A 23649-nucleotide genomic window follows, 5' to 3' on the forward strand; every position below is an offset into this window, starting at 1 on the left:
TTCACAATGTCCAAGAACCACTGTCGTCTAATGTCCTTCATCCGAACCACGTCACCAGTCTCCATAACCATCAAACGTCGTCCAAAATTGGTTCCTCGGATTGGTATCTGTCGCCAACCTAAGCTTGTTCCTTATCGACTGTACGACATGCACGTCACCTCTTGCTAATTCTGTATAATGATTTTTGCCAACTAGCTCAGCTTATCAGATAGCGACGATCGGAAACAGCACTGTTTGCAAGCGTGTTTTGGGCCCACAACCCTTTAACGGCTAATGCGTGGACGCTGACAATAGTGCTGCCGAACATGAGAACACAAAAATGCAAAGAGTAAATGCAGTATCAAGCCCATAGAAACTGACAACTGAACCGATGCTTTCGTGGTGACATATCTTTAACAAATGTCCTCAACCCGACCCTAGATTTCGCGTAAGCGACGCCCAACCGACACGGAGCTAAGCCACCGATCCGGTTTCGAAAAGATCGGAAGACTTTGCCTCGTGTTCCGCCGTCATCTCCATCAAATGTCTTAGATTATACTCGACGATTCTCACTTGATATCCGATTCTTCATGTCCCGCCTAAAAGCTTTCAATCGCCGCTGGGATATTGCGTCCGACGACCTCTTTATACCTCTATTTTATTCCCTCCTATTCCACCTCATATGGCATGTTTTCCATATATTCTACCATTGCCAAACACTGATAACCTCCATGACAGGCTCATCTTTGTCACCATCGTGATTGCCACACATGGAGAATGGATTCCTATTCCATACATTCCGATATTTTATTGTTTTGTCGTCGCATGTTTACTTATTGAGGGAATTGGGATGATCATTTCTCTGAGGGGGACCGTGGCAGACGAGCGGCCAAGGAGGAGGATGAGGTGTGTTGATTTCTTTCATAAATTCAGGAGAGGATTTAGATTAATTTCAATGGGTTCGTCAGAAATCTGGTCGAGATACATTCAGTGATGACTCTTTTGGAACTGGTAAGGACTGCCACGCATGTTTGCTTTCAGAATTAAATAGCAAGGTTCCAACTATCATCTATAGCCACTCGAAATCTACACACTGTACTTTACAATTCACACACTTAAAACTATCACCCACCTCGCCCTGCTCATCCTCCTCATCATTTCGACGCTGTTAACAGCATTATTGACTCTGCTTCACCTTCTTGCTATCCTAGCTCTATATATTGTATCCTGCCCAGTAGTAAAAGATGAACAAGCAGCCTACGAATCGACGCAGAGACTTTGGCAAAGACGCTTACGCCGGCTATTCAGCTTTGGTGGAAAATGGGTGGCTGGACAGGACGTCATGGAAGAGGTTGCGAGATTTTTCGGGGAGTACTTTGACGGCGTTGATTTGGCACCATCAGATGTTTTGGTTGGCTGTATGTACGTAAGTTGGACCATGAACAGTTGACGCCGCCCTAACTGGCGTGTTTCAACAGTAGCGTTACTACGCAAAGTCCAGCAAGAAAGTGCAAAGCAGCACGCCCGAGAGCGCAGACAAGACGCGATTCCTTTGGTTGCTCAACAGAACCCACAAGGTGAAGATGCAGCACCAGTCAGCACTGGTCAAGGGACCGATTCCGCCCAACTGGAGGATAGGGAACTAAGTTCGAGGGAAGACGAACGGGAAGAAGAGGCGGAGCCCGTCCCACTGTCGCCCATTCACCAATCGGGGCGTGCTAACGAAGCGATCGTGGACAAAGCCGACCTAAGCAACGCCCTCCACTTTCTCAATTATGCGCAAGCAATCTATGGCCTTCCGCTCACCTTCGCGGAAAATCCATTTTCAACACTCAAGGCAACATGCGGTAGTCTTTGTTGCGCCTGCTGTGTTGGTTGCATCCCACACCCTAAGCCCACGCCTACCAAAGAAGTCTGGCAAGCCGTTGCAACGGAGGGTGGCCTGTTCCCATTTTTGGGCACAAGTACGGATTCGTTGGAATCAGGGGAGGTCGGCGAAGATATTCAAACAGTTCACAAGAAGCTTCATTCCGACCTCATCTACATATCGCACATCAACTCCCCTTTTCGATCACCATTCTTTGTCTCTCTTGATCACCAGTCCCGCAGCGTCGTAGTCGCGGTCCGCGGCACGTTCTCTACTGCCGATGTATTGGTGGATCTGAGTTTGCAGGTGACGGATTTGGAATTATGTGACGGAGGAAAGCATTGGGCTCATACGGGGATGCTGAAGACAGCGAAAAATTTGGTCAAAGAGATGGACAAAAGGGGCGTCTTAAAGAGACCCGAACTGGAAGCCGATGAGAACGGAAGAAGCAAGTATCGGGTTTGCGTTGTTGGACATTCACTTGGTGCTGGTATCGCAGCGCTAGTGTGTCACATTCTTCGTCGCACCTCGCATGCTGGTGCAATATGTTATGCATATTCCCCACCAGGATGTCTCCTCTCATCGGATGCATCAATTCACTTTCAGCAATTTTGCACCTCTATCATCCTCAACGATGATCTCGTACCACGTCTAAGCCGCACGTCCCTGGAGCGTGCAAAGAGAGATGTCGCATATCTGTGTGGGCATAGCAATGTGCATAAACTCCACGTGCTGGCTGCAGGTTTTGGTTTGGGGTGGACGAAGCGGTGGACAAGAGGAGAAGGTGTCGTGGAATGTGAGGAGGATGTATTACGAGTCAGAGAAAACGAAGAACAGAAAATGGCCGAGACGACCTCCAGTGAGTGTATTGTGGATCTTCCTCGCCAGGAGGAAGTGCCCGCAGACGACAACGTGCAGGCCGAGGCAGCATCACCCACGGGTGGAACTACTGTCGAAGTGCGCAAATCCGTACAGATGTATGTTCCTGGAACAATCATCCACATTGTCCGTCTATCACCTCTTGGCATCCCGAAAGCACGTTCAAACAAGAAGTACAATCGCCGACACCCTCCACCACGATACACAGCGCGCTGGGCAGATAAAGCGGACTTTACTGAAATTCTGCTCTCACGGAGTATGTTGATGGATCATTTCCCATATAACGTGCGCAAGGGCTTGAACGAGGCCTTAGAGACGTTCACTGCTGCGGAAGCAATCGGACACGACGTATTAGAGTAATCTCAAAAATGACAAGTACAACTGTATCTATCTTACTTCCAAATACATTACATTTATAACTTCCAATTATTTATTAAACCCAGGAAAGACTTCTTGAAAGGTTGGTGTTTGTCCCCATAGTGCCGTATTCACATCCAACTCCTTTCTCGAGAGAGTCTCCCTTCGGCTACAAATGTCCCGACAAATTGCCTCTCTGACCGTGTAATCCTTTTCCAGTGTACGGACATAGTCTACGCAAAGGAGAATCATGTCGCGGGGAATCTGTGCAGTTGGTGAAACATGCGAATCCTTCACATGCAAATTAGTCAGTGCACGTACAGCTTTCCAGCAAGGGACCACCTTGCAACTTACGCTAAGTTGATCGAGATCCAAATCTTGGGAGATGTATAGGAGAGTGCGACGATCGGCATAGAATGCGTGCAGCAGGTCTCGCACTAAAGCCAAATATGTTTGCCACATCTGTCATAAGGGAACAGTTCCGCCGACCCTTACGTTCATCCACAATTATTGCAAGTTTCATGGCGCCACTTCTTGTAACTAGTAACGTAGGATATCGGATGAACGATTATGGCCAGATACCATTGAATTTTACCATCTTGGAGAAACGCCCTACCATCTGCATCCATTAATCCCGCCAAAATCTTTTGCCCGTCTCGCACTTTGACATTCCAATCCTGCAATCTGTGCATCATCACTATTTTCCGCGCCATGCTGAGAACCGTGAGTGCACCAACCGTTCGCGTGACGCTAGGAATGTCTCTGTCAGAAGTTCCATTGCTCGTCCGTTGTGAATTGTGATCTGGTGTCTTTAGACTTGATCAGCAATGGGTAACTACATGGCAATTATGATCGTACTTGTGCCTATCCCGTTCTACAGATACCTTTGCATCCTGCTCGTTACGATAAATGTGACGTTATTTGCCAGGCGGTCAAGAGTAAAGATCTGGTTGCAATTCGGGCGACTTCTCCAGCGCAAGTCCCTCATCGCATCACGTGTGGAATGGGTTGGACGTGAGCAGACGCGGTTGCTGTCGATCTTGACGTCGTTTCCCGCTGCACACTCGGCTGCGGTGGGGCAGGAAATGCCACTTTTGCACCTTAAATTGCAACATTTGTAACTAGTCCACATCTCGTTAACATGAAATTCGGTAGAACGCTTGTCAAGTACCAGGTCCCAGAGTGGTCCGCGTAAGTTTTCTCGTCGTGTCCTTTGGTGCGTTCGGCCGTTCACCTTGAACCGGCAGACAATACATTGCATACAAGTCCCTCAAAAGAGCAATCAAGCATGCAAAGCGACTACTTGATGTCAAAGGTCCTAAAGACAGTGAAACGGAGGAGGCGATTACCGGTGCGAATGTCTTCGTGTGATCTACACATACAAGCCAGGAACGATACTCACTTCACCTTAAAGCATTTATCAAAATGGTGGAGATAGAGGCAAAGAAGATCAATGGATTTTGGTCGAACCAATACTCTGCAACAGAACGCCGACTTCGTTTGAGTGAGGTTCTCGCTAATGGGACTCCGACAGTTACGGTATTATTTACAGGTTCCCTTCAATGACAGGCAAAGAGCAACTAGAACAAAAAGATGTCAGATCGATTCCCAACGATGAGGTTGTAGAAACAATAAACGAAATCAAAGTGCAACTTTACCTAGTCCTTCGATATCTTGAAATGAACCGAACTGGATTTCGGAAGATCTTGAAAAAGTAGGTCTAGGCCTGCTTCTCCAAGAAGTAAACCATCAGTCTAATCGACCTGCAGATTTGACAAGAAACTAGATGTGGAGTTGAGCGAAAAACTATGGGCAGAAAAGGCAGGGGACCGTTTGATGTCGCTCTTGTATCAGCATCTAGAACTGATTCTGGGTCAAGGTCGCTGTGTACCCATTCTGCACAGACACATCTTTGGAGAACATGTTGCAGGTTGTCGATGATCTGAGCGAAAAGGCTCAGAGTATCCAACATAGTCTATGGGATGATGCACAAGCGACTCCGTCCCCCGATATCCATTATGCATTTCCGGCCGAAGTCCAGGCCGCGCTGAAAGCTGATGATGTCACGCTACTGAGTATAGTGATGGAAAAGATTCGATCACCGGCTCCGGGACAGGCTTTGAGTACAGCAGAGGTGGGCGAGTTCCTTTTGTGTATCATTTTACAATAATTCACCTTTTCTATGGCTACAGGAGAAGCGCACATACTGCTCTATTCTTGTCAAAGCGTGCCAGAGAAACGCATTGAAGTGCATTGCACATCTCGTTCAGCAACCGGATCTCGTTAGCACTCCTCTACCCGGTGATATCAATCAGCGAACTATTCTTCATCGGCTAGCTGTGTTGGGTCCGAACCTCCTTCGTCAACCCGGAGGTGGTATGGTCCCTTCGTCCGGCATCGGAAGGGATGATCCTACTTTACTTCAGTACATTCTCTCCCATATACCAAGCAACGTGGCGAACTCTGCTCTCCGCGTCAAGGATTTTCTCGGCAGAACGCCTTTGCATTACACAGCCCTTTACGGGATGCCGAGCACAGCGAAGGTGCTCCTTAACTTTTTGTCTGATGGCATCCTGAAAGGGAGCCAATGGGTAGATGATGATGGTCACTCCCCTCTTTTCTACGCTGTTGTAAGGGGATTTGTAGACGTTCTGTTGGTGCTATTGCCAAGATGGAACAATGTCGACGAGCTGGGTGATGGTGCGTCGAATCTTTTGGCACATTGCTTGAGACTGAGCTGACTATGTCATATTAGCCTTCCAAGACACGGATCTTGTAGAACATCGACAACTCCAATCGTACGTCGCGGGGCAACAGATCAATCCAGGGGAAAGCGTCTTATCATCTCCTCTCATAACACCATCCCAGTCCATGGCTGCCCTCATGGACATTCCTCTTCAGCCAACGCGGACGAACCCTAGCACTCCATTGGCATTAGCTTGCACCTTTGGCCATGCTGAAGTGGTCCGTGTTCTCTTGGAGCACGGGGCAAATAGCAATGTGTGCAATGACGATGGCGAGGTTGGTTGTACAGTTCGTGGTCAAATCCGAGCAATCTCCCTCATCTGAAATAAACTGGCAGAGCCCATTGCATCTTTGCGCCCGGGGTGGGCACATCGTCTGTGTGCGGTTGCTGCTAGGACAGGTAGATGGTGCAACATGGGCCAAAGCGAACTGTGACTCCAAAGATCGATCATTTGGGCGTACACCGCTTTTCTTGGCTGGTGAGCTCTGAAGTATTCTGTGACGGGTAATATTGTTGAGCTGATGTCGCCTGATCGATCTTCTGGAATAGCAATGGAGGGTCACATTGAATGCGTTAAAGCTTTGCTTGACGCCGGTGCGTCTGTACAAATTGTGGACTCAGCAGGATTGAATCCACATGAATACGCTGGTATGTTGGATGGCGCCTGTATAACTTACGCCGCATCTCATGGGCATCCTCAACCCAGTGTTCCGAGCTCATAACGAGGTTGCCGCCATTCTTCGTTCCCACGTTACCCCTTACACGGTCAAGCCCGCAAACATTGAAATCAGCTCGGTCGCGCAAGCTGTGGTCGTCGAAAGAGCCTACGGACATAGATATTTAAAAGGCCAATCAATGATTCGTCTATATCTTGGATCTCTGGACCTTCGGCGACGAGACCCGCCCGTTCGATTGGACGACAAACGTATTCCAGCGCAAATGGCACCAGGAACATTTCGTTTAACTATATCTGCAAAGAACGCGGTGGGAGACCCTGCAATCTTCGATCTTCCGCTTTTAGAGCCCGTTCCGGAGCCAATTGTGTTTTACGCGGAGAATTTTGAACAAGTCTCTCTGCAGTTTGATATCCACCCTGCATATGGGGAAGCGACAAAGAAAGCTCGGTTAATTGGCAGGGCCAGCGCGCTTCTTTCCACTGTCAAAACGTCGCTATGGCAGGAAAAGACGCCACTGGGTGGGAGTGTTGATGTACCGATTATGAGCTCCCATAGTTTGGAGATCATTGGATCCGTGACATTTGAGTTTGTGGTTGTGAAGCCATTTGTGCATGGTAACCTTAAAGGAGATGGAGCGAGAACCTGGAGATCGCAAATGACCAAGGTGCTGCCTGTATAATTTGCCCAGCACTAAAAGTCTTATTGATCAATCTGTTTGCCTTCACAGGTCGTTGGACACCGAGGATTGGGTATGAACAAGGCAGCTCACGTAGCCAACGGACGCGGCCATCTACAGCTAGGGGAGAACACATTGCTCTCCTTCATCACGGCGGGTGCCTTGGGCGCCGAATATGTTGAATTCGGTGCGTCATCAGTTGTATATTGTAGCCTTTCCAAAGAAACCATCCTGATGCATGTGGTTGACTACAGATGTGCAATTAACGAAGGATCTGGTTCCTGTACTGTACCATGACTGTAGGTTGTCTTCCTGGCGCTTGATGCAAGAAAAAATTCTCATCATTTTTCGTACAGTTAGGGTATGGGAAACCGGTTACCACCTACCTCTAAGTGCCCTAACAGTGGAAGAATTCCTCGCCCTCCGACCTAAAGAACGGCCCTCCCGTAAACTTGCTTGGGCAACCAACGGACATTTGCGGCGCACCATGAGTATGAGCGATGCATCCGAAGAGAGTTTGAAGGCGGCTGATGAGCGGGCTTCATGGCCTACTCGTGGGAATGATGACGGGTCGGTTCAGTTACCATTCGCAACGTTGGAGGAGACGCTAAAGGTGACGGACATGTTTTATGCAGGGCTTGAATAGGTCATTCCCGGGCTGATTTTGCTTGGTTTGTTTCATTACAGAAAGTGCCAACAAAGATCGGGTTTAATGTTGAAGTCAAATATCCTAATTTACAGGAAGCCGAACAGGATGAGCTCCAAAATGCGGAAATCAATGTCTTCTGCGACAAGATCTTGGAAGGTATCTTTGATAACGCTGGAGATAGGTATGGCCTTTCGATTGTGTGTGAGTGTGTGCAGACATCTATTCTTATGCTTACTGGACTGTGCTTATTAGAAATATATATTTCTCGTCCTTTCACCCGGAAGTCTGTTGGATGTTGAGTATGAAGCAGGTGACTTGTGCGTCGTTCTGCCCAACCATGAGATCGTAATATTTACACATCGTCATTGTTGCCTATTAAAAAAGAACCACTACCCCGTCTTTTTCTTAACCGAAGGTGGAACTGATACCACCTACGACGCTCGCTGCAATTCCCTCCTCGACGCCGTGCGATTCGCAACTCGAGCAGGATGTCTTGGCATCGTAACAAAGGTGGATCCGATTCTGGAAGCACCTGGGCTGATTCGCGCCATAAGAGAAAGCGGGCTCCTGCTTTTTACCTATGGTGGTTTGAATAACGAGGTGGAGAATGCGAAATTGCAAAGGAGTTACGGGGTTGATGCTATAATCGTTGATAAAGTTAGGAGTGTTTTTACCGAATTCCAGAAAGTGTAGATGATTGTGTGGATATTTTGGGTAGAATAGGACTACGGTAGATGTTGTATTGGACATTGTTTTGTATGAATTGGACTTGAATCATGAGAATTACTAGATCATGACAACGCCAATCGTTTATTCACCTAAGTATACTCAAACAACATAATTGTCTTGCAAACTTTGCAAAGAAATCATCTCTTATTTCTTACAACCGTTCCTTCAAATCTCTCCACTGCTTTTCTCTCACCATCTTCGTCCCTGCCATTCTTTTTGACCATGTTGTATGTGGAGGTGGATCAGATACATAGGCTGGTGGATCGTCCACATGCAGTTCGTAGAGGGCTTCTGAGTATTCCACGACTATTTGTTCCGCTGCTGTTGATATGGGAAGCACTGGTTTGCTTGCTCTTGATCGAGACGATGGTCGTGGTGTGTCACCAGTAGTTGGTGGAGGTGTGGGTGCTGGTGGGCGAGGCGGAACTTGCTGTTGTTCCTGTTGTGTTGTTTCACTCCCTTTATCCTTTTCGCGATCAATGGGGCCTTGTCCCTTTCCGATCGGCGGTAATGGATGGTTCTTGGTTTTGGTCCTTAGAGAAGCCTTGGAATGCACCGTATGTGTGGCAAGGGTGTATAATTCTTTCATATCCAGTTGCAATCCAGCAACGCTCAGGGCCTCTTGCACCAATTCACGCTCCGCCTTAAGATGGTCTATCTCAACCTGCTTCCGTTTGTTGTCCTCGTTGAGCCGGTCAATGAAGGCTGTGTACTTCTTTTTCTGTTGGTCTAGGAGGAGATAGAGGTGGGGTTCGGATGGGTCTGTTGGTAATGAGGAACCTGTGATTTGAGTCTCTGGATGGTTGTGGGAGGGCTTCGGGTCAAATGTGTGGACAGATGCTTGCAATTTACTCGTTGTAGGGTCATGCACGTCTAAAATAATCTAGATGGTTATGCACTGCTAATGTGAGCCCTTAAAGCTGCAGTACTACTGTACCTCCACCGTCTGCCTTTGTTACAAGTCTCACCGAGAGGTCTGCTCGACATCAGGCGTTAAGCAACAATCTGGAACAATATCATCTAGCCAAAACAGCACTGACAGTATTCATACCAGAACAAACACTCTGCAACCTTGTAATCTCGCTATGCAGTCCTTTCAGAACACCCGCATGCTCTTTCTGCAAAAACTCTATTGTCTTCTCTAACGATGTGATCTTCGCTAAAGCTCTTGCATGTGCTTGAGATGACACACTGCAGCAAGTCATTGTAGCTCGAATTCCAGTCTCTTGCATTGGTTGAAAGGATAGCCCCAGCTGGTTTAAGATTCGTCCTGCTGCATAACCGCTCCCTGTTTGTTGTTGCTGATGTTGTGGAAGACTGTATTCGGTTCCGCTGTGGAAAAGTGGTACAGGAAGTGGTGTAGTGGCAACGGCGGCAGGCATGAGTCGTCAGATACAGTAGAAATGAGACCGACAGGGGCGCGAAACAAGAAAAAGCACGAGGTTCAAGAATGTTGATAAATGTAAACGGGGTTTATACAGTCGATTGGGGTTTTGTTAGTAACTGATTCATTTTAGTTGCCCGTGAGCGTGGAACGAGGGTCTTGCGATGAGTTTATAACTATGCTGTCCCTTTGCATCAAAATATGTACAATCACAGCAGTCACCGGCACACTTTGTATTGTAAAGCCTTAAATCGCTCCCATCGTTGACCATCCGTCCCTTGTTATATGTCAACAGCGAGCAGCACAAGGTGCAAGCGAAAACGATCTTTATCCCGACCATTACATAAGCATTGTGGCAAACGGATGGCTGCATGTGGCGGGTGCTGGCTGTTCAGTCCAAAAGTCGCGAAAGAAGGACGCACTTTTCACCAAAACAAGCCGAGCTGCACAATAATAGAACGGGCGAGTTGAAATTTCCATCCCGTTTGGCAGAATCATTCTTCCCATCGGGGCGTCTTACTCTACGACCTTTTGAAGGATTTCCCCTCTCGTCACGTCGGGCTCATAATTTCTAGCCCATCAATAAACTTTTTGGTTGGTACACGGCCGAACGCGGTGCGCTGCAAAAGACGAAATCACCAGCGTGTCGGAGATGGGATCGTAGCTTGATAGTACTTGCTCAAAACATTCACACTATCTTGTATAGGCACCCCCTTTTTATTAAACCAACCATGAGCGCAGACTACGGGGACGTGGACAATTGGATATCGGTCTTGATGGCCTGTAAGCAGCTGTCGGAAGCCGACGTGAAAAAGCTCTGCGACAAGGTCAGACACCACGCACATGTTTTGGTTACGGGGAGGCATACGAGACCGTGTTATGATGAGCATGACGGGAAACTGATGCTCATCCGCTCCATCACAATTAGGCCCGAGAAATCCTCATGGAAGAGTCCAACGTCCAACCTGTTCGCTGCCCTGTAACAGTCTGCGGAGATATTCATGGCCAATTTCATGACTTAATGGAGCTTTTCCGTATTGGTGGTAACTCTCCAGACACAAATTACCTCTTCATGGGCGACTATGTCGACCGCGGTTATTACTCTGTGGAAACGGTCACTCTCCTCGTGGCACTCAAGGTCCGCTACAGGGATCGCGTTACCATTCTTCGCGGAAACCACGAGTCCAGGCAAATTACGCAGGTGTACGGGTTTTACGATGAGTGCTTGAGGAAATACGGGAACGCCAATGTGTGGAAGTATTTCACCGACCTGTTTGATTATTTGCCTTTGACCGCATTGATTGAAGATCAGGTATAGAACGTTTTGATGGCCACTGGGATCATTTGCTTTCTCAGAGCACTTATTTGAATTACGGAAATTTTTGAAAGATCTTCTGTCTTCATGGAGGCTTGTCTCCATCGATTGATACTCTAGACCACATTCGGTCACTTGACCGTATCCAGGAAGTCCCCCATGAAGGCCCCATGTGCGGTAAGGATCTCATGGACACGGTTAATTTGCATAAGCTCATCATTCTCATCTGGTTTGCTCGATGTTCTCTTGACATCTCCAGATCTGCTATGGTACGGGAGGTGAATCAACGTACTTTCGAGAAGCTTCTTTACTTATGGAACAATTTTTTCTAGGTCTGATCCTGACGATCGCTGCGGGTGGGGTATTTCTCCCCGTGGAGCTGGGTACACGTTCGGTCAAGATATCTCTGAGGCATTTAATCGCAATAATGGGTTGACTCTCATCTCTAGAGCCCATCAATTAGTAATGGAGGTATGGCGCACGTTGAATATTGGACTCTTCGTACATTATAATGTACACCGTTTGGTGTGATTTCCAGGGTTACAATTGGAGTCAAGATAAAAATGTCGTAACAATTTTCAGTGCGCCAAACTACTGCTACCGATGTGGTAACCAAGCTGCCATTATGGAGATAGATGAGCACTTGAAATATACCTTGTGAGTATCATCACCATGAATCTTTGACTTTGCAGCCGGTAACAAGAACTCATTCGACATTTGGTTCGCAGCTTGCAATTCGACCCAGCCCCCAGGCGCGGCGAGCCGCACGTCACTCGTCGGACCCCAGACTATTTCCTGTAGAAATTAAATCCCTCAAATTACCCAAAACGGATTTCATCACTCTGTTTTCTTTTTCTAAAAGGCAGTGATTGTACAGTTTTTGAAGCTTTCGCCTGCCTTTGGCTGACTTGGATGTGTGCTTGGGAGTTATGGGCTGTGCCCTGTCGGTTCTATCGTTATTACGACGCTTGGCCTGATTACATAGGCTGGGATTGAGAAGGAGAGCTGTATTTTGCTGCGAGTGGTGCTGTAACTCGTTTGCAATTTGATAGCAACAGTTTGAGCCTTCGAGGTGTAATATACCGATGTTCTTCGTTGAGGTGTGAAATCGTCCTGCTCTCTGTCGATGCATGTTTTGACGATGATTGGGGAGCAAAGGGGACAACCAAGGATGGTCACTGATAAGTTCGCCACAAACGTGGAATACACTAGTTGCATAGTTTTGGCTGTTCCCATATTTGTACATCACACTCTCAATCGCGCAAAAACACATTTACACAATATTCCTCAACACCAATACAACTATAAGGTGAAAGGGAAGCAGAACCGGATCAATATAGATTCAACAAAACATCATCAACAAAACCACAATGCACCCACCGGAATCTCCTCGTAAAAACATCTTTGATATAAAGCGGTCCTTGTTGATCGGCTTGGCCTTCTTCACCCCCTTTCCAGTCTTTGGTGTCTCTGCCAAATTAAAGTGTCAACCAATATGCGCCATTTGGGTAAAACATAATAGTTCCCAAAAAAACCAACCTGTCCACATCTCCTTTACGTTCTCCAAAACCATGTTACAGTGCCGGTCACTAGATTCGCAAATGGTGAGCTCAACGAAATTCTCGCACTACGATCAGTTGCGTTGTAGATATGCGTACAAAGCTTTTACTCGAGCAAGCAGTTTACGATTGTTTCGACACATGATTAAGATTTGAGAGTTGTTTTTGACAGACTAGATAGAGAGATGCTTTAATAACCATATTCCTCGGTGCACGTTGACGAAGCGAGGTAGGTTGCGTTGCACACAATAATGTTTACCTGCGTCAATACGGACAATGGTCCTGTTTGGAACTCGGCTTCCTCTTGGGCAGCGAGTTCCGCTTCTGTCATTTCGCTCTTTGCTTTTGCAGACATTTTTGAACGATGCTAGGGAAAGTTGTGTGTGTCGTGTGCTATTTTGCGGCTGGTGAGAGAGGATGGGGATGGGACTGGGATGTTGATCTGACCTGTGGGTCTCGTTGAGCTTGCCCCTCCAAGTCTTGTTGTCTTGGCAACCACGCACAGTCAACTGCAGCACCTCATCAGTTCCAATAACTGACCTTTCCACCCAAGAGCTCATGAGTGTCGCTGGGACATATCAAACACTCTCCTCAGTTCAACGCGCTGTTCGTACGGCCTGGACCGATCTTAAATATCACAGAACGTCATGGCAAGACCTCTCCGATGACGGCACGGGAGTCGCGAACAAGCTGCTGAATCTTGTTTTGAAGAAAAAGTAAGGTACGTTTTTAAGCTGTGCGTCACTCTCAAAAGTGCACACAGCACTTATTGGTTGACAGATATGCCCGTGAAACCACAGCGTGGACTCCAGGGTTGTCTGAATTTGAGGGAGTTACGGAGGAATATGAGAAGAAGTTGGAGGAAGCATTGAAGGCGCCCCTGGACGAGCTAAACGAGATTATCGTACGATTGGTAGGTCTTGGCTGGCAAGCATTGCAGCAGATATTCTTTCTGTGTTAGTAATAGCTGCACACAACATTCACAGACGCAACTGCTAAGGAAGATGCAAATTCTCTACCTCCAACTCGAAACCTTGATTGATGATACATCGAATAATGTTGGAGAACGGTATGCATATGAAACACCTCTATTTAGAAGCCAAACACTCGAAGGACATGGTATGCACAGCCTGTCTCCCGTTAGTTCTCTACTCCATAATAACTGGCTTGTATGATCAGTTGGCCTTTTCCGGAAGACGATAGACATGTATGCGACGGAATTGAGTCTCAAGCGACGAATAGCAGAATCCTTGCCGAATCTACGCGATCGACGAGAAGCTATGTTTCATTTGACTGCATGGCTGCAGGAGCCGTACCTAGACCTCGAAGCCTTACGCGAAATAGACGGTATATGGGAACTGGAGAGCTCAGTGGAGGGTGGTTCTTAGTCTGCAAAAATTTTGTAGTGCCTGAGGGTTCAATTTTCTCTTGTGATGCGCGGAGAACTGTTCATCGTTAGGTTTGTGGTGCTGTGTACATATTGAAAATTTGACGTAATGCGATGACACCGATAATGCGCGGACTAAGTGAATGAGGCAAATATTATTCCATTTCTTGACAATGTCTCTGTCCAATGTCCAAACCGCCATTCAAATCGTTTCAAGAGATTTCAAGAGTACGGGACGCGATCTATTGATGTATCCAACGTAGGAGACGCCAGAAACCCGTCCTCACAATGTTGAAACATTTCTCACCGCCCGAGGAGTATAACCTGCATTGTACATCCCACTGCTAAACGCGTCAGGTATATTTTAGCAGCCAAGAGATGGGTCCGCTTTGGTGTTCAAGATCAACGCGACTGCACGCAAAATAGGTTAAGAGGTGAGGACAGACAAAGGGCAGAAAAGCTACATACCAATAAGCCCGTAAAGACCCAAAACTTCCGCAAAAATGAGGATCAAGATCATACCTAAAGCGAATTGTAATTAGCACGCAGGAAAGCCCTGTTGGACAAGATTACTTCTACTCACCAACAAAGAGACGGGGTTGTTGGGCCGTTCCACGGACACCTGCGTCACCCACAACACCAATGGCGAAACCAGCGGCCAACCCGCTCAAGCCAACGCTAAGACCAGCGGCAAGTTGAATGAATCCGGCAAAGAGGGACATTTTTGGTTGTACTGAAACAGAGATTCTTCATAAGATGCCACGATCATGTCGCACGTCCGCATTGATGAAGCTACTCACGGCCACCGCTGAGCAACACGGATACGACCAACCCGTAAATACCAATGATACCAGCCTGCACGAGAAATTATTACTGATGTGCCCAAAAGAAATATCCTGACACAAGTTTGACCATACCATAACAACGGGGACAATGTTCTTGGTGATCAACTCGGGCCTCATGATACCCATAACAGAGATACCGACACCGGACTTTGCGGTTCCGTAAGCAGCTCCGAAACCTGTTTTGAGGAACAGAAATTCCATAAGCTCCAGGTTCAAGACTGGATGAAGAGTACGAGCTCTGCTGTCCACGACATCTCCCTGCAGGAAGAGTTGTGCTGGACACGCTTGATGATGATGAGACTTACAGCTGAAAACGATGGCGGCAGTGCATCCCATAGCTCCAAAGAAGGGGCTACATCAGACAACGATACAACGTCAGCGTTGAGTTTTTCATTACGTGACCCAATATCAACGCGTAAAAAACAGATACTCCACCTGTAAACAGGGCAACCCTCAGTAAACGTAGTCGACATCTTGATTGGCTAAAAACGAGAGGAATAGGGTATGTATTGTGTGCACAAAGAGGCTAGACAAGTCGCTTGAACAAGAGTGCTTTGTTTCTGAGGCACGAGTATGCAAGACTGCGCTTGAAAATACGCGAAGGATGAAATGTACAGATGGTCGATGGGATGAAAATCCAACTCCGCGCGAGACCAAACGACGGAAAGCGTTGGGGGGAGTCCAAAGCGCCTCCTTGAATTTCGTCGTGGATGGGCTTAGTAAGGCTGGAAGGCCCGCAGTTGAGATTTCCATATATGGCTATATACATGTGGCACATTGTGGCTAGGGTTGCCTACTGGTCTGAACAAGGAAGTCAGCTTTGTTCGTCGTTCGTTCGTTTTACTGTCCAAAATCATCAGCAATTTCCTTTTGGCAAAAACGAGCAAAGCCATGTCCACAGCCGCCATGAACATGAACGCTCAGCTTGAGCACTGTGAGTAGTTTGTATAGGTATGCTTTTACCGTACTAACTACTGATCTCTTGTAATTATCCCTGTAGTGCAGTCCAAGCATGTCGGAACAGGGCATGCCGACACCAACAAATTGTGAGCTTTTTTTCTTTGTCTGAGCATCAAACACTACAAGTGACTTTCTAACCACTATTCTGACCAGTGAGTGGGCAGTCAACCAGCATCGGGATACATACGCATCAGTTATTGGCCACAACACTTTGATCGCTTATTCGGCAGTGGCAGAGAATGAGAGTATTGGGAGAAAAAAGTTTGAAATGATTGAAAAAATGCTACAGCCATGGTGCGTTTCACATCGGGGGAATGCTATGCTTGGCGTACTGTGCTAACTTTATATCGTAATGTAGCGGTCTTCCCGTACCACGAGACGACTAATGATAGAATTTTTTCCCTCATGATTGCTTGCAAGAGGATCTGTACATAGTTCAAGTAGCGTGTCGATGAGTTGACGATGTATAATACTTTGGAGATGGCAGAGTAGAAGAGAATAAAGTCGCAAATTCCAAAATGTAACCTAATAGCACAATTACAAGCCTGTGACTACCTAAGGACGAAATCTAAATCTTGGTCAACGCATCCAAAAATCCCCTAGTTACATCCGCAATAATCGTTCTGTCCGGAACACTTGCTGCTGTTCCATAGATGGCTGCCACATCGCCGTTACCCGCCTTGGGATCTTTACGAATTTGACCAACCGCTTCACGAAGATCTGCAAGCAAGGCGTCCGCAGAGTTACGGGTGAGCATGGTGCACGCGATGTGAATTGCTGGTGGGTTTTGGAGAATGTTTAGATGCCAGTGTTTTCTAGACAAGAGGTCGGCCACTGCATAAGTGCTGATCGGTGCCTTTGCAGCGAAAGCCACGACAGATACGACAGGATCTCCAACCAGCTGGAGACCTTCAATTTCCTGAACCCTATTTGCATGGTGTCAGCTAAAAGGGTTTCTGAACTCCGTTAAAATATAAAGCGGCGAATACCCTTTTTTGATTTTCCGAGCAGTCTTCATGATTTGCTGGGTGGATTTTATATATCCATCTTCGCCAAAGTGAACCAAGGCCGCCCAACATCCAGCAACCAATGACCCAGGCCTAGACCCAGCGATGGTGGGTGATGCATAGATACCGCCTACATTCGAGTATTTAGTACATGTGTGAAACGCCGATACTGCCATATTTCACATCACACACCCGGCCATTCCGTCGTCACGAAATATTGATGGTCCCTAATGTCCTTGGACCGGTACATGATCACGGAAGATCCCTTTGGCGCGAACCCGTACTTGTGCGTGTCGACCGAAATTGAAGTAACGCCATCCACACGGAAATCACATGGATGCTCCAGAGGATAGCCTGCCTTTTCTAAGAATGGTACGATAAAGCCACCTAGGCAGCAGTCCACATGCATCCCTATCTTGTGCTTCTTCGCCAGAGCTGCAAGGGCCGGGATGTCGTCTACGATGCCATGAGGGAAATTGGGGGCTGATCCGGCAAGCTAGTCGGGCAAGTTAGTGGATACACCAGAAAAGAACTGGGAATCTAGTAAGTTGCTCACCATAATGGTGTTCCGGTTAATTGCGCGAGCCACCTTGCTGACGTCCACTTTCCCGGTAATAGGGTCAATGGGAATGTGAACAATCTTGACTCCAAAGTAGCTTTCGGCTTTGTCAAAGGCCGCATGGATAGTCACGGGAAGCACCCTGCACGCTAAGTTATAATCGTATTCTACCATTGCAGGTCTGGAGGGGTACCTACATCTCGGGCTCAGTCACGCCGCGTTTGACCCTTGCCATATCACGGTAGGCTTTGACAGCCATGAGCAAACTTTCTGTTCCACCGGACGTTACGCTACCACATCCACTGTCGGGGGCGTTGTACATGCGAAGAACCATAGATACAACCTCAGCCTCCATCCTACGTATCCCCGGAAAGATTTCGGGGTGTAAAGGCTATATTGAACGTGAAGAATAGGTTTGCGATTGCCTGTTTAGATGTACGGCGAACATTCCGATTGACGTACGTTGGTGACTGTGAAGCGTGCGAATGCATCGGTGATCAGCGAGGATACTTCCTCACCACCGTGATAGATGGCACCAGAAACTTTTCCTTCCTTCCAATCAACATCGCCCATTTTCTGATAACTTTGATACAAAAATATTAGAATGTTAATGTAAGCATGCGATACAGATCATTGCCGCTTACCGATCCAGTTCCGCACGAACTTCTGCCGGACTGAGTCCCTTGGAGGGCAGCGTCCGATAGATCTTCTCACCAGGAGTATACTGGACGACTTTCTTTTCAATGCTCTGTATTTGCTTAGCAACTTCACTTTTAACCATATCGTTTGCACCCGGGATGCTCTTTCTCGTCAAAGTAATGAGGATCTAGACACACGCTATTTACATGAGTTTATTTCCGCCTCTTTTGACAGGGACCTCACATACCTGCAGGATGTGCTTCACATAGTCTCTAATAGCCTCGCCGGGTCCCTTTACAGCAACTTTGAGAGCTATGGCAGTAGCATAACGGTACACAAATATGAGGAAGACGACATTTTTGAACAAAGCGATGTAAGGTTTGGAGGTGGCCGTTGCCACCGCGGCATTGAACTTTTGAACAAGCGACATTGTCACTAATAATATACGGATGTTTAGTTGAATAGCTTTGAGAAACAGGACTATGGAGTATGATAATACCTTTCTGCCCCAACCAAAAGCTTGCGAGATGCGTCGTGGTCTGCGTTTATCCGCTGTGATCGCTTACTTCATCCGCACTAGTGGCACAGCGTTCAAAGCGACTGGAATGGGAGTATGAAGGTGTTTTGTGTACGGATGCACATGAGAACCGCAAAGTGAACATGGCGGTAGATATCATGGCAATGAAGGTGTAGAAGGAATTGGAAGTAAGCGATAGATGCCTCACATACATCGGATGTAGAAGACGCTAAAGTCCTAGTTTATGTATTATAAATTCATTGCAATTGCATACACCAAGAACAAACGACTTTCTGCTACTAAAGGATGTCCTTGTCTATGAGATGCCATGACGATTGATCTTCTTGTCCAAACCTTGAATGAACCCAAAGGATAAAGTGCAATCCTCATTCTTGTTGCAAATTGAGTTCCGTCGTCAAGATCCAAGTCCCGACGACTAAGCACGCTGACTCACACCATGACACATTTGCCTATCAACCGAGCTGCCCTTGTCCCCGTCGCAGTCTCAATTTCCATCAAGTTCCACGCCATCTACGTTACCCTCAGTCCTGCAGTACAGCGCTGCATAGCTCCTTACGCAATGCTGCGGCCCGCACAAGAAGTTTTCCTCACATTCTCAAAAAGTGTCCCTCGTTCGGTTGTCCAGCGACTGACCGCCACAGGACAGCCTATTGTACTGCAACTGCAATGCGCTCCGTCTACATCTCCATTGGCTCGCTTTGCATCAACAACCACGTCATCCCATGCTCTTCGCGGATTTCAGTCGCTACCGACAAGAATTCCGACTCTTCTACGACCAAGAAACACGATAAATTCCCTGAATGAGCGGAGCTTTGCCACTGCTACTCGCCCTGTCCTGAGCTTTTGGTCCAACAGCGGTAGTGGGAAGAATGACGGTGGCGACGGAGAGGGCGGCGAAAATAAGCCGGATAAGGATGATACTACGCACAAGAAGGTGGACAAGGATTCCAAGGATGGTGGAGTGGCGGACGACGCAGATAACGCTAACGCAGCTGCTACTGGTGGTGCAAACGGAGCTGGGGCACCATCTGATGGAAGTGGTGACGGGAAGGGATCGGATAATGACTTTGTGGAAAAGTTGATCACACAAAATCCGGAGGGATCTGCAACAGAAATCAACACCAGCGCCCTTGAAACAATCACTGTACCTAAAGAGTATCCCCAATTAGTTGCTATACCACTGAATCGCCGACCTCTTTTCCCTGGATTTTATAAATCACTCTACATAAAGGACCCACAAGCGATTGCCGCCATCCAAGAACTCATGAATCGACGCCAACCGTATGTCGGCATTTTCCTATCTAAGGACGATGAAATGTCGGAGGATGTGATAACGGACGTGTCGCAAATTCACCGAGTTGGTGTATTCGCCCAAGTGACCAATGTTTACCAGGCGGGACCTGATAACTCAGCTCTCACCGTTGTTATCTACCCGCATCGCCGTATCCGTCTGAATAATCTGGTTGGACCTCCACCAGAAAAGGAAAAGGACAGCAAGTCCCCGCCTGCTGAGGAGCAATCCTCGGAAGAAGCGGCAGAAGGTATGTGCTCGTGCTTCACGGATGTCGTTAACGTAACCGCTCATTCCTCTTCACCGGTTTCTCAAAGATTACCTCCCGATCAATAAACATCTCGCAAACTATCGCGTCTCCCTTGCCAACGTCGAAAACTTGAACGACGAGCCTTTCAATGCCAGTAACAATGTCGTCAAAGCCATTACTTCGGAAATGCTCAATGTTCTGAAGGAGATTTCACAAATCAATCCATTAATCCGCGATCAAATTATCACGTTTTCCATACAAACAGGAGGCAATGCGTTTGCTGATCCAGCGAAACTTGCAGACTTTGCTGCTGCTATTTCTGCTGGGGAACCAAATGAGCTCCAGAGCGTTTTAGAGAGTTTGGTTATAGAAGAGCGACTACAAAAGGCTTTAGCAGTGGTAAAGAACGAGCTGTCTAATGCGAAGCTCCAGCAGGAGATCTCAAAAGAAGTGGACAAGAAGATTACGCGTAGACAGCAGGAGTATTTCCTCATGGAGCAGCTCAAGGGAATCAAAAAGGAACTCGGGATCGATACCGATGGGAAAGACAAGCTCATTGATAAGTTCAAGGAACGTGCCGCGAAGCTGGCGATGCCGGAGGCTGTAAAGAAGGTCTTCGATGAGGTACGACTAGGCAATTTTAATATCCCTGCGTGGTTAATCTCATCTGACACTGGCTGCCATTTTATTCTTCAGGAGTTGACCAAGTTGCAACACCTGGAAGCCGCAGCATCCGAGTTCAACGTTACGCGAAACTATCTCGACTGGTTGACTCAAATCCCATGGGGTCAATACAGCAAGGAGAACTTTGACATCAAGCATGCCACTACCGTTCTAGACGAAGATCATTATGGGCTGAAGGACGTCAAGGACCGAATCTTGGAATTCATTGCGGTTGGCAAACTAAGGGGGACAGTTGAAGGGAAGATCATTTGTTTACAGGGCCCACCAGGTACGTGGTGATTGTATCTTTAAACTCCATCGTACACGCTCTCACGGACTGTTAGGTGTGGGAAAAACCTCGATTGGTAAATCCATCGCGCGAGCACTCGGTCGAGAGTTTTTCCGGTTCAGCGTAGGGGGACTTACTGACGTCGCAGAGATCAAGGGTCATCGTCGAACATATGTGGGAGCGATGCCCGGAAAGGTTGTGCAGGCGTTGAAAAAAGTGCAAACCGAAAATCCTCTGATCATGATTGACGAGAGTAAGTTTGCATTGATATGAATTCTCATTCAGATATTAAATGGTGACATTTTTTCGTAGTCGATAAATTGGGTCGAGGCCATCAGGGTGACCCAGCTTCCGCACTGTTGGAGCTCTTAGATCCCGAACAGAACAACTCTTTCCTAGATCATTACATGGATGTTCCACTAGATCTCTCCAAAGTCCTGTTTGTCTGCACCGCCAACATGCTAGAAACCATCCCCGCACCGTTGTTGGACCGCATGGAAATAATCCGACTATCGGGTTACGTAGCAGAAGAGAAAGTCGCTATCGCTGGAAAGTACCTGGCGCCCACAGCGCGTGAAGCAGCCGGCCTGAAAGAACAGGATGTGCAGTTGTCTGATGAGGCTATCGAGACGCTGATTCGATATTACTGCAGAGAAAGCGGCGTCCGAAATTTAAAGAAACACATTGATAAGATTTACCGCAAGGCCGCATTTAAGATTGTGAAAGAAGAAGATGCTGAGGGAGGTGTGGAGAAGCCCCTCGCAGTAACACCGGACAACCTGAAAGACTATGTTGGATCGCCAGTGTATACAGCAGATCGGATGTATGATGAGACACCACCTGGTGTGGTAATGGGGTTGGCCTGGACATCCATGGGTGAGTTGATCTCCGCCATCTTGCTCCTTCCAGGGTTCTAAATGCAGTTTTACCAGGGGGTTCATCACTCTACGTCGAGTCTGTTTTGGAATCTGCGTTTACAGATAACGGTAAACCGTCCTTCCATCGCACGGGACAGATGGGCGATGTGATGAAAGAGAGCTCGATGATCGCGTACACGTACGCACGGTCATTTATGGCCCGAAAGTTCCCGGACAATAAGTTCTTTGACAAGGCCCATATTCATTTGCATGTTCCGGAAGGTGCTACCCCCAAAGATGGTTAGGATCTCTATTGTTGTTGATGGAACTACGACTTCATAGCTGATAGCGACGTTTTGCTAGGACCCTCTGCGGGGGGCACAATGGTCACATCCCTGTTATCCCTTGCGCAGAACCGACCAGTAATTCCAGATGTGGCAATGACAGGTGAAATCACACTCACAGGCAAGATTCTTAAGATTGGCGGTGTCAAAGAAAAAACTATTGCTGCAAAACGATCAGGAGTCAAGAAGATCATTTTCCCTGCTGCTAACCGGAGCGACTGGGATGAGCTAGCAGATTATATCAAGGAAGGACTCGAGCCCCATTTTGTGGGATGGTATGAAGAGATTTACGATGTGGTGTTCCCATCGCAAACTTGATGGGCCGGAGGGACGGGGAGAGACGTTTTCTATGTGGTATTTTTTTCGATTACTTCCCTTGTCTTCTTTTTGTACAATAGAAATACCTGCTGCTAACTTAAAACGAAATTATCGTCGTTTACGCTCGGCTTCCTACGCTGCTCTTGGATATTGTGTTCAGACGAAGGGTAGCAAGCACACAATTAGGCAGTCATTGTTTCATCTCTTTTTGCTCATTTGTCCAGTCAATTTCAAGACCTTGCCAGAATCAAATGCAATATCCACATCTCCCTCATTTTCCTCGTCGCACGTTACCACACTACGTCGCTTCAACCCATAAAACCTCACCCAGTCTCTTACAACAGCGCTCATCACATCCTCATCATCATCAGCCAACCAAAAACCCGATACCCCAGCACAAAAGCACAAAGATCGAAAATACCCGGCAAAGTCCTTGGCTAAATATCTTCTTTTCTCATCTTTCACGCACCATATTCCTCTCTCACATTCTTTAGTGCTAGTCAGAATCATGAGCACCCTTCCACTCTCGCCACCTTCCCATATGCAGTACCCTCGGGCGTCACCAATACAGTACACTTTCATCTCGGTCAATTGATTTACTCCACTGTGGCCCACGCAGATAACTTTTGCTGCCTTTGTTCTGACCTCCCACGTCAATTTCATTCCATCGCTAACCATTAAGAATGATCTCAAGTCTTGTGGGAGACGATCCGGAGCGTGTAGTCTATCCCAAGTGTCCAGGGAATGGGGTGTGAGCGGAAGACCAGAATCGAGATTGATGTTTGTTGTCAGAGGACAGGATTGAAGGTAGGCAATGAGAGGGGCAAGGAGAATTGTTAAAGGTCGATTGTGGGGCATGTTTTCAAGTAAAATGTGCGCCAGAAG

The 23649-nt window shown here is 47.4% G+C and overlaps 12 protein-coding genes across 13 annotated transcripts; 6 read left to right on the forward strand and 6 right to left on the reverse strand.

Annotated features, from left to right (window-relative positions):
• The first annotated feature begins 307 nt into the window (after positions 1-307).
• SPPG_05225 (uncharacterized protein) lies at positions 308-3151 on the forward strand. Its single transcript, XM_016753448.1, has 4 exons — positions 308-885; positions 948-990; positions 1055-1397; positions 1458-3151. Exons 1-4 carry the CDS (start codon positions 662-664, stop codon positions 3083-3085), a joined length of 2238 nt encoding a protein of 745 aa, XP_016607891.1. The 5' UTR covers positions 308-661; the 3' UTR covers positions 3086-3151.
• SPPG_05226 lies at positions 2476-4070 on the reverse strand (the record flags this gene model as incomplete). Of its 2 annotated transcripts, none has more annotated exons than XM_016753449.1 (7): positions 2476-3047; positions 3137-3373; positions 3437-3519; positions 3578-3622; positions 3699-3766; positions 3820-3891; positions 3967-4070. In XM_016753449.1, 6 exons carry the CDS (start codon positions 4068-4070, stop codon positions 3152-3154), a joined length of 594 nt encoding a protein of 197 aa, XP_016607892.1. In that variant the 3' UTR covers positions 2476-3047; positions 3137-3151. The 2 variants fall into 2 exon arrangements, with proteins under 2 accessions (XP_016607892.1, XP_016607893.1); XM_016753450.1 differs by having other exon boundaries at positions 2476-3050.
• A 67-nt stretch (positions 4071-4137) lies between these two features.
• On the forward strand, positions 4138-8669 carry SPPG_05227 (uncharacterized protein). The gene is made up of 17 exons (XM_016753451.1): positions 4138-4273; positions 4330-4433; positions 4497-4586; positions 4652-4796; positions 4852-4903; positions 4962-5216; positions 5275-5782; positions 5838-6103; positions 6165-6306; positions 6378-6476; positions 6535-7169; positions 7233-7368; positions 7436-7480; positions 7538-7794; positions 7869-8011; positions 8083-8140; positions 8215-8669. The coding sequence occupies exons 1-17, from the start codon at positions 4224-4226 to the stop codon at positions 8521-8523; spliced, it is 3294 nt and encodes a 1097-aa protein (XP_016607894.1). The 5' UTR covers positions 4138-4223; the 3' UTR covers positions 8524-8669.
• Positions 8560-10211, reverse strand: SPPG_05228 (uncharacterized protein). Its single transcript, XM_016753452.1, has 3 exons — positions 9611-10211; positions 9497-9535; positions 8560-9432 (listed from the first exon to the last, which is right to left on the reverse strand). The coding sequence occupies exons 1-3, from the start codon at positions 9939-9941 to the stop codon at positions 8711-8713; spliced, it is 1092 nt and encodes a 363-aa protein (XP_016607895.1). The 5' UTR covers positions 9942-10211; the 3' UTR covers positions 8560-8710.
• Positions 10212-10362: 151 nt separating this feature from the next.
• On the forward strand, positions 10363-12527 carry SPPG_05229 (serine/threonine-protein phosphatase PP2A catalytic subunit). Its single transcript, XM_016753453.1, has 8 exons — positions 10363-10537; positions 10650-10770; positions 10872-11255; positions 11333-11435; positions 11518-11527; positions 11591-11729; positions 11797-11915; positions 11987-12527. The coding sequence occupies exons 2-8, from the start codon at positions 10675-10677 to the stop codon at positions 12057-12059; spliced, it is 924 nt and encodes a 307-aa protein (XP_016607896.1). The 5' UTR covers positions 10363-10537; positions 10650-10674; the 3' UTR covers positions 12060-12527.
• SPPG_05230 (small nuclear ribonucleoprotein Sm D2) lies at positions 12445-13258 on the reverse strand. The gene is made up of 5 exons (XM_016753454.1): positions 13077-13258; positions 12917-12990; positions 12798-12847; positions 12639-12728; positions 12445-12560 (listed from the first exon to the last, which is right to left on the reverse strand). Exons 1-5 carry the CDS (start codon positions 13170-13172, stop codon positions 12532-12534), a joined length of 339 nt encoding a protein of 112 aa, XP_016607897.1. The 5' UTR covers positions 13173-13258; the 3' UTR covers positions 12445-12531.
• Positions 13259-13375: 117 nt separating this feature from the next.
• SPPG_05231 (uncharacterized protein) lies at positions 13376-14205 on the forward strand (the record flags this gene model as incomplete). Its single annotated transcript, XM_016753455.1, has 4 exons — positions 13376-13533; positions 13598-13730; positions 13804-13936; positions 13997-14205. The coding sequence occupies 4 exons, from the start codon at positions 13376-13378 to the stop codon at positions 14203-14205; spliced, it is 633 nt and encodes a 210-aa protein (XP_016607898.1).
• A 51-nt stretch (positions 14206-14256) lies between these two features.
• SPPG_05232 (V-type proton ATPase proteolipid subunit) lies at positions 14257-15720 on the reverse strand. Its single transcript, XM_016753456.1, has 7 exons — positions 15485-15720; positions 15355-15401; positions 15122-15225; positions 15005-15059; positions 14788-14937; positions 14673-14726; positions 14257-14615 (listed from the first exon to the last, which is right to left on the reverse strand). Exons 1-7 carry the CDS (start codon positions 15520-15522, stop codon positions 14569-14571), a joined length of 495 nt encoding a protein of 164 aa, XP_016607899.1. The 5' UTR covers positions 15523-15720; the 3' UTR covers positions 14257-14568.
• A 144-nt stretch (positions 15721-15864) lies between these two features.
• Positions 15865-16596, forward strand: SPPG_05233 (uncharacterized protein). The gene is made up of 4 exons (XM_016753457.1): positions 15865-15983; positions 16050-16095; positions 16163-16303; positions 16368-16596. Exons 1-4 carry the CDS (start codon positions 15941-15943, stop codon positions 16393-16395), a joined length of 258 nt encoding a protein of 85 aa, XP_016607900.1. The 5' UTR covers positions 15865-15940; the 3' UTR covers positions 16396-16596.
• SPPG_05234 (sphinganine-1-phosphate aldolase DPL1) lies at positions 16444-18821 on the reverse strand. Its single transcript, XM_016753458.1, has 9 exons — positions 18714-18821; positions 18462-18649; positions 18220-18401; positions 18038-18158; positions 17773-17966; positions 17573-17717; positions 17209-17512; positions 16999-17146; positions 16444-16935 (listed from the first exon to the last, which is right to left on the reverse strand). The coding sequence occupies exons 2-9, from the start codon at positions 18642-18644 to the stop codon at positions 16578-16580; spliced, it is 1635 nt and encodes a 544-aa protein (XP_016607901.1). The 5' UTR covers positions 18645-18649; positions 18714-18821; the 3' UTR covers positions 16444-16577.
• A 356-nt stretch (positions 18822-19177) lies between these two features.
• SPPG_05235 (ATP-dependent protease La) lies at positions 19178-22931 on the forward strand. The gene is made up of 7 exons (XM_016753459.1): positions 19178-20293; positions 20361-20917; positions 20990-21245; positions 21301-21498; positions 21558-22121; positions 22178-22402; positions 22466-22931. The coding sequence occupies exons 1-7, from the start codon at positions 19189-19191 to the stop codon at positions 22762-22764; spliced, it is 3204 nt and encodes a 1067-aa protein (XP_016607902.1). The 5' UTR covers positions 19178-19188; the 3' UTR covers positions 22765-22931.
• A 31-nt stretch (positions 22932-22962) lies between these two features.
• SPPG_05236 (uncharacterized protein) lies at positions 22963-23622 on the reverse strand (the record flags this gene model as incomplete). Its single annotated transcript, XM_016753460.1, has 1 exon — positions 22963-23622. The coding sequence occupies one exon, from the start codon at positions 23620-23622 to the stop codon at positions 22963-22965; it is 660 nt and encodes a 219-aa protein (XP_016607903.1).
• Between the last annotated feature and the right edge of the window lie 27 nt (positions 23623-23649).

Source organism: Spizellomyces punctatus (assembly GCF_000182565.1).
Source record: "Spizellomyces punctatus DAOM BR117 chromosome Unknown supercont1.8, whole genome shotgun sequence".
Lineage (NCBI taxonomy): Eukaryota > Fungi > Chytridiomycota > Chytridiomycetes > Spizellomycetales > Spizellomycetaceae > Spizellomyces > Spizellomyces punctatus.